This window comes from Urocitellus parryii, chromosome 6 (genome assembly GCF_045843805.1).
Source record: "Urocitellus parryii isolate mUroPar1 chromosome 6, mUroPar1.hap1, whole genome shotgun sequence".
Classification (NCBI taxonomy): Eukaryota; Metazoa; Chordata; class Mammalia; order Rodentia; family Sciuridae; genus Urocitellus; species Urocitellus parryii.
In genome coordinates, this window is record NC_135536.1 from 80,517,180 (window position 1) to 80,526,210 (window position 9,031).

The 9,031-nt window shown below is 34.1% G+C and overlaps 1 protein-coding gene across 1 annotated transcript; it reads right to left on the reverse strand.

Moving 5' to 3' along the window:
• Positions 1-4,285: 4,285 nt before the first annotated feature.
• On the reverse strand, positions 4,286-6,434 carry LOC113177042 (olfactory receptor 4K3-like). Its single transcript, XM_026381577.2, has 2 exons — positions 5,534-6,434; positions 4,286-4,347 (listed from the first exon to the last, which is right to left on the reverse strand). The coding sequence occupies exons 1-2, from the start codon at positions 6,432-6,434 to the stop codon at positions 4,286-4,288; spliced, it is 963 nt and encodes a 320-aa protein (XP_026237362.2).
• Between the last annotated feature and the right edge of the window lie 2,597 nt (positions 6,435-9,031).

The following is a 9,031-nucleotide window of genomic DNA, read 5'->3' on the forward strand; positions in this document are numbered from 1 at the left end:
TCAGAGGAACATTTGGGTCTCATTATTCTCAGTGCTTCCTTCAGTGGAAGTCTGAAGTTCACAGTTTTATTGTGAAAACAATAATATATATATATATATATATATATATATATATATATATATATATATATCCAGTCTAATTTTAAAAGGTTCTTACAATTCACTGGAGACATTTGTTCTGAAGGTGGCCTTAATTTCTCCTGTCATGTTTTGCTCACTCTTGGATATAACAACCACCGTGCTTGAACTCTATATGTAGAAACTTCTGTTTCTACATATAGAGTGAGCAGAGCACATACTGTAATCTTCCCATCCATGATTGCCCTTTAAGTGATATCAGGTTTCCATTAGTGACCTCAATGTGAGAAAAGGGTGATTAGAATCCAGTAAGACTATTTGCAAAAAAAAAAATGAGATCATATTTATACAATTTTAATTGTAATATTTTGTTTTGATGGCTCTGCACAGTGACTATGAAGACACAGCTGTTGACATGAGTCAGTAGTTATGGGACAGCAATTTTTTTTACAATTGAAAGTTTTATTTTTTGGAAGAAAAGGCCTGGAGAATTCTATGGTTTAGATATAGTTTTCCACCAAAGGTTCATTTGCTGGAAGCTGGGTCTCCAGTATGGCAATTTGAGGAGGCAGAACCTTTAGAAGTGGAGCCTAGTATAAAGTAATTAGGTTATGGGGACTCCACCCTCATGAATGGGTTCATTCTTGTGGGAGAATTGTCTTGTGGGAATCATTCAGGTCTCCTATAACTGGGTTTTCATGAGTTGGTTAATATAAAGCAAGGCTATCCCATGCCTTGGGCCCCTCTGCATCCTGTCAGTTCCCTTTCTACTTCTCTGCCTTCTGATGCAGCAAGGATGCCCCTCATCAGGACTCTTGTGTCTTCTTCTTTGGTCTTTCTAGCCACCAGAATCTAGAGCCAAATAAACCTCTTTTTCTTCATAAAGTACCAAGTCTCAGTTTTTTTTTTTTTTTTTTTACAACAATATCAAAAGAGACTGAGATACGGAGAGAATACGAGAACCTAGAGGAAGCTGCGGAATGTTAAAGAGGGAGAAGAGAAAGAAAATTTTTCATTTTCTTCTTCTTTTCCATTATGATATGATCCTATTGTTAACATTTTCTTGAAATTGCGTGAATTATTTAACTGATTTTTTATTATTTTTAAAAGCCACAATAAAGTGTCCTAGAATGTAAATGACCCTAAAGTTATAAAAAAGTGTAACTCAAATGTTTTACAAATATTTTATAATATTACAATATTGCTAATAATAAATATAACCATAACAACTTTCTTGTATCTAAAATGTAGTAGCGCCCATATTTTAACATTTCTTATGTTGTCTTCATAGAAGAAAAATTCTTGATTGTCAGCATTATCCCATGTTGCCAATGCCCCTTTTACAAACTGAGATACATCTAGAAATAGCTTTAATTCATTGCAATATTATTATTTGTGTCAAAATTGAACACACTGATGCCCTTACTGTATAATAGTTTTCCCCCTTTTACTTCTCTGCCTGCCTCCCTTCTTCCTTTTATAACTACAATGTGCTCTGCTGCAGTTGAGACATAGTATACTGAGTCATTCACACAACCAGCATCTTTTGGACAATTGTATTTAGAGAGTACATAACATGAAAGGCCAAGTTTTAAAGTTATTTGTAATTATTTCAACAAGTCTGCAAGGTAACTGTTATTATTGTGATAGCATCAATAAGGAAATTGAAATTCAAGGAGGTTAAATATCTCAAACTAAATCCTACTTCTACTTCTGGAAACGTGAAGGAGGGTATTTTTATCCCTCCAAGTACAAGTAAAAACCCAGACCAATATGTATATAGAATAATGTTAAGAAGACTCTGAATGGTGGTGAGAAAATATATCACTTTCAACTTTGTAACTCAAGTACCAACATGGTAACAAGTCCCCTGGGCTTTTCATTGTCTCATAGATTTCAGATTGGAAATTGAAGATGCAGGTAACTGGTAAATGCCAATAGGCAAAGACAAAAATAGTCCAAACAAAAACCTGTGCTTCTATCCAGAAGAACTGGAAAAGGGCAGCCTAGCAAGATTGAAAAAAAATATACAGTAAATGCTCTACTATATTCTAAAATAACAGAAGATGTTGTGGCCCTATCCACACTCATGATAGTAAAGGCTGAATAATAACTTGCGATTAAATGCCTGCCTGGATATAATCAGGTACTTTTGATTTCTCCCAGGTTGGGTCAGATTGCTGAGTAGTGCAACAGATTTATATTCCTATCTATGAAGAATGAGGCACCCCACCTTCTCTCACTGTGATGGTGTAAGAGAGGGATCAGTGGAGACAGCAAATGTTTTAACTGCAATATTTTAATTTGTTTATAAGATACAAGACGCTAAGAAATTCTGACTTTAGTAATGTTTTTTAAAAAGTAAAATTTTCATTTTTTGTAAATTTTTAAATATTTGACACAAAGTTGTGTATACACCACCTGGTAAGATATGTAAGGACTGAAGCATCTGTAGAATGGCATTATTTTTCATTCCTGGCTTTATTTGTGCCTTGTTCCTTTCCTTCTTGATCAGTCTTGTTAATATTTGATCCGTTTTGGTTGTCTTTTGAAATAATGAACTGATTTTATTGATATATTGAATTTTATTTTGTTTTATTTTTTCCAGACAAAAAGTATTTTTTGTTCAATTTTGAATCATTTCTATGGGGTACTTGTTTCATTAATACCATATATTAATTATACATCTAATTGGCTTCACCATGAATTTTCCAAACATGCATATCCTTCTACCTTTCTCTACTTCCTCACTCTCCGTATCTCCTCCCACACCCCCATCATAAAAGGTCCCCTTTCAAATCTTGCTTTTTTTTTAAGTTTCTGTATATGAGAGAAAACATGAGATACTTGTCTTTATGTGTCTGACTTCTTTCATTTAATGTGATATCTTCCTATTCCATCCTTTTTTCTATAAAGGGTGTGATTTCATTCTTCCTTATGGCTGAATATACTCCCAATATGTACATAACTAAAATTTTCTTTATGTATTCTTCTGTTGATGGGAACTTAGCTGATTGCATCTCTTGGCTATTGTGAATAGTGCTGCGTATGCAGGTATCTCTTTTTTATGCTGACCTCATTTCCTTTTAGTATACAACCGGTAGTGGTATAACTGGATTGTATGGTAGTATAAAAAAGAATAAAAAAGAAAAATTACAAAGAAAAGGAGAAAAGAAGAGATAGATATGGAAAGAATAAAAGAAAGAAGGAAGAGAGAGAAAAACCACCACCACAACAAAATATTACTAGAAAATAAAAATATCCTCCTCACCCACATGCTTGAATAAAAGGGCGAGAATGTATGCTCACACACACACATATATACATAAATACATATAGTATAATTTGTATTTTACTATCCATATTTTGGTAATAATATGTTTATGTTACTATATATAGTAAAATAATAATTTCATCAGTATTACATAAAGTAAAATAACAATTTTACAAAATATAGAAAACATTATATATACACATGCATCTATGTGTACATCTATATAGACACTCATGTTGCAAGTGTTGTATCATGTGTGTCTATCTGGCTGTTTGAGAGTAAGGGTTGTTGTCAGGTATAAGTACAATGTTGAAAATTTGTCAGGTGCAGTATTACATAATCATATAACTGATCAAACTTTGCATAAATTAAATGAGTAATCTAACTTTGTTGTTATTGATGTTTATTCTTTGCCTTTGGAACCAACAGTCTACATTTCTTTTGCTTTGAATCAGTAAACTCTCTCCTTCTCCATCCTGCATTATGTTAATTTTTTACATGTAAGGAAAAGTGTAATCGTAAAAATAATTTATTAACCAAGACAAGAAATAACTAAGGGTTGCAAATACCTCTCCCTTTGTATTAGAAAATTGAAAAATCCAGGGACTCTACATTTATACAAAAACTTAAAAGGTTTTTCTCATAGAGCAAAGGGAGTGGTATTGTGGTTCCACTCCTTTATCATTTTGTTTTCCAAGTGGGAGAAGACAGTGCAAATGTCTTTAGTATCATCTCCATTTCCAAATTAAGATGAATATGTTGTACTGGAATTTTTCAACCATATATCAAATGAAGATTTAATTTTATGCTTTGAATAATGGAGGGGAAACCATGTTTAAATAAACCTGAACAGTATCCTTAGAAAGAGACTATGAGTAGATGATATACCATAACTATATTGGAAAGTTCTAATAAGTTCATTTACCATGTTCCTTATTCTTGGAAAAAAATTCTTAGATTCCTTTGAATTGCATGGAACACAAAATAGCCTTCAAAAACATGCATATAAGTGTAATGGGACCCTCCCTTAGAGATTAAGGGTTTTAAATTATATTTCAGAAGCGTGACACATTTTCTATTGATCTATACCCCTGCAATCATGCTGAATTTATTTAAATTAATTAGGAGGAGGCTACTGGAGATTGAACCCAGAAGCACATTACATTGAGATACATCCATATCTCTTTTTAATTAAATTATTTATTTATTCTAATTTGTTATATATGACAGAAGAATGTAATTCAGTTCATATTACACATATAGAGCACAATTTTTCAAGTCTCTGGTTGTACACAAAATAGTTTCATATCATTCGTGTATTCATACATGTATTCAGGGTAACGATGTCCATCTCCTTCCACCATCTTCCCTACCTCCATGCACCCTCCATTCCTCTCCCTCTCCTTTGCCCTATCTAAAGTTCCTCCATTCCTCCCATGCTCCCCCCACCATTACCATTATATGTCAGCATCCTTGTATCAAAGAAAACATTCGTCCTTTGGTTTTGGGGGATCAGCTTATTTCACTTAGCTTAATATTCTCCAACTCCATCCATTTACCTGCAAATGCCATGATTTTGTTCTTTTTTTAATGCTGAGTAATTTTTTCTATCTCTTTTTAAATAACTTTTCCTTTAAAGATAGGTCTAAGTTGCGTAGGGCCTCACTAATTTTCTGAGTCTTGTGTCAAATTTATGATCCTCCTGTCTCAGCCTCCCAAGCACCTGGGATCATAGTTGTGCACTATGCCCAGCAATCATGTTTCATTTTTAAAACAGAAATAATTAATTCAAAGAGATTTGGTATGCACTACATAATCTAGGTCAAATATGTGCACTGTGTTGAGAATATGTGTAGTATTTAATAAATAGCTGAAATTTTTATAGCTATAATTTTAATAATCTTTGAATTATGCAAAGGGATATTGATATAGAGTTATGATTCCCTAAAAGTGGTCAGGATAAAAATATTAAATTTTTGAAAATTTAATGATTTTCATAATTGAAAGAATACAAGCCATACATCTGTGAGCACTCATAGAACATAGATAAGAATAAGTCATATATGCAGTACAATTTAATTTACAGGCCAAAGTGCAGACAAGCTGGGCTGCCACAGTAGATTTTCTGATGACATGAGAGACCTAATTATTATCCCATGGATTTCACATGCTGATTCAGAAGTTTCTTTGTGGCTCTCTTAATATCTTTATTTCTCAGTGTGTAAATGGCTGGGTTCAGCAGAGGTGTGATTACTGTGTAAAACACAGCTAGAAACTTGTCCACCCAAGTGATGCTGACTGGCCACAGATAGATGAAGATGCAGGGTCCAAAGAACAACACCACCACTATGATGTGGGAAGTGCAGGTCGACAGGGCCTTTGAGGCACCACCTTCAGAGTGAAGGCGGACAGTTAATAGGATATAGGTGTAGGAGACCAGCAAAACAATGAAGCAAGTTGTTGCCAAAATACCACTGTCTGCATTTATCAGCATTCCCAAAGTATTAGTGTCCATGCAGGCTAATTTAAGCACTAAAGGAATGTCACAGAAAAAGCTGTCTACTACTCTGGGGCCACAGAAGGGCAGCTCCAAAATCATAATCAGTTGACTCATGGCATGCACAAAGCCAATGATCCATGATATCAGAACTAGCCAGATGCACTTTTGTCTGTCCATGACGCTGGAGTAATGGAGTGGTTTGCAGATGGCCACATAACGGTCATAGGCCATTGTCACAAGAAGCACCATCTCACCCCCTGCAAAGAAATGAACACAGAGGATCTGGCTCATGCATCCCCCAAAAGAAATGGTCTTCTTGTCCTTTAGGAGGTCTGTGGTCAATTTAGGGGTGGTGACTGAGGAAAGGCAGAAGTCAACAAAGGAGAGATTAGCTAACAGGAAGTACATGGGGGAATGAAGATGGGGGTCAGTGATGGTTAACAGCACAACAAAGAGGTTGCCCACCATAGTCATCATGTAGAGTATGGAGAATGAGAGGAAGAGGAAGATCTGTAGCTCCTTTGAGTTACAAAGTCCCTGCAAAATGAACTGATGCACCACAGATTGGTTTGCTCCTTCCATTTAGTATTTTCTGTTGTAATGGGATCCAAAGAGAAAGTAATGAACTTCTAGAATAAAAACGAGAACTTAATGTTCAGCTTGCAGGGGTAACTATATCTCATGCACAAAATGGAATTTTAGCATTGTACTAAACTTGAGGTCTAAAATAAATTTTTCTTGAATTTAGATGTGTGCACAGTCTGTGGCTAAGCAGGAGGCTACCAAAGTATAGAAAGGCAGGTCGAACATCACAACAGTCCATTTGGTGGAAGAAAGAGAAAAGAGGTGGAAGGAAATGGCTACATTTGAGTGATTATTAAGAAGATAGAATCAATCAGGTGTATGTGATAATGGAGGAAGGCAAGAGCAGAAGAAATCTTGGGCAATTGGTGAGATAGTGGAGCTACTCATTTATTGTTGCTCTCCTGATATTCTTATATCCCAAGAATTTATTTGATGTACAAAGGAGAGAAATTTTTATAGACTCAAAATAATAATGCTATGATGTGCTTCATTGGAAACCTCACTCCATTTTACACATAAAAGGAAGTACAATGCTGCACATCCCTAAGTGGGTTGAGGTTATATTCTGAGGAAATGAGAAGTAAGTTGTATTTCTTGCTCAGTGCATCCCTGCAGGTCATTTTCAAGTATGATTACAAAGTATCCTAGATGACAATTTCTATTTTGCTCATGTTTCCCATATGCACACTAATTATTTTGTTATAGTTTTCTAATACTTATAGTGAGGTTTTAATAAATCTTTAATATAGTTCTTTCTACTGTCTTTTTACAGAGCTTTTGAAGGCATAATTGACATATAATAAACTGGAGACATTTGAAGAAAAGTTTTAAAGGAAAAAAGAAGGGCAAGTCAAAAAACTTAACTCACCAAAAGTGAAATATATACACTTATCAAAATGAATATTCTGATTTAAAATATGTATAATAAAATATTCTCTATAAACAGATTTTCCAAGTCATAAAGGAATCTGCCTCTTCTGCAAGAAAGATTTGTCTTTAATGCACAGCTATAAAATATGTTTACTCTTTTTATTTTACCAGAGTGAATCCAGAGAAACGATGTAGATATATTCCAGATGCAAAAATATATTTCTTGTACATAAATCTATTGTTAAATGTATATGTAAAAGGAGAATTAATTGAGTCAAAGTCTACTTGCAAAGTATGTGAAAAACTGTTCATTGAATCATTTAAAATAGGGGAGTTAGCTACCAAAAGTGCCCCCAGATGCTGAATGCACATTTATATCTTTATATACTGTATTTCCGAATATTTTGAATTTCTCCATAAGAATATATGTTTTCAAAACTGTATATTCCTTGGCCTGAGCAATGCCCCTATTGTCATACCTTGATGGGCTCCTGGCTCTTATTGGTAAGACAGGTATCATCTTAGGGAATAGTTTAAATGATCATTATGTGACAGCTAGCCCCTCATGGGATATAATAAGATTATAAACTCATTTGTTTTTAAGCTATTCAACTATATTATTTCATTTTCTCTCCTTGAACTATTTATATTCATATACCAGAAAGCCCCAAGTTCATTTTTTAAATTTCTTCCTTCTTTCTTCTCCCCCTGCCTCCCTCTCCTGTTCTCCTTCCTTTCTTCTCTCCTCTCCTCACTCCCTTCCTCATTTCCTTCTTTTTTTCTCCCTTTCTTTCTTTGTCTCCTTCCATCTCAATTTCAATGTTTTTTCCCCTTACCATTTTTAGGTTAGAAACTGGAAGATTCCAAATTCAACAATTACCAGATATTATATTCCAGCTTTGTATTAGGCTCATTGAAAGAATCATATTTTAATAAAACAGCATTTATTGCCATTTTGCAGATGTGAGAACTCAATTTTCCCATCATATGGCTAGAGAGCAGCAGAGCTGAAATAGAAGCTAGGTCTGTCTGACTTCAAAGTCTGCAATATAAATTTCATGTTAGACATGGCTTTTTATAGAAATCTTGATTTTGAGAGGACTAAGAAATTAATAATATTTGTGAAATAAGACATATTTTTCTATGAGGAGATAATCAAAATAAAAATAAACTTACATTGCATATGGAAGTAGAGAAAGAAGCTAATTATGTATTAAAATAATTTTAACTTAACCATTTCTTTTCAACTTGACTATACATTATCCTACTAATTATAGTGCCTGAGTATTTCTGCAGCTTTTTGCACTTTGAGCAAAAGATACGAGTCATCACAATCCAAAAATAATTACAAAAAATTAAGGAAAATTAAATTACCTGTAAAACAGCTTCCCAAACCTGAGGGTCTGGGAGTTTGTGAGAGTGTAGAAGGACTTTGTCTTTTGTTACTTTGTGAAACTGCTGTAAAGAGTCCAGAAGTCTCAGGGAGCAGTTGGGGAAAAAAAAAAACTATATTATTTTCTGATAGCACAGCAACTACATAATAGATTTAGCTGTGAAAAACTGCTCAACAAAAAAAAAATTAAATTATTGGATGGGATGCAGTGTAGGTTTAAAATCAGATCGTTTGTGATTTACTTACTCTACAGAAGTCAGCTCTGACACCAGATTCTCATAGGATGATTACCTTACATTCTACTTTACATCCCAAGCCAAGTCCAGTTTTT

Excerpts from the sequence above, each read along its gene's own strand:
- LOC113177042 (XM_026381577.2), bottom strand. The coding sequence starts at position 6,434 with ATGGAAGGAGCAAACCAATCTGTGGTGCATCAGTTCATTTTGCAGGGA. Across the intron at positions 4,348-5,533 it reads TAAGAGAGCCACAAAGAAAC|TTGAAGGCTATTTTGTGTTC; the intron begins TTCTGAATCAGC and ends ATATGCATGTTT.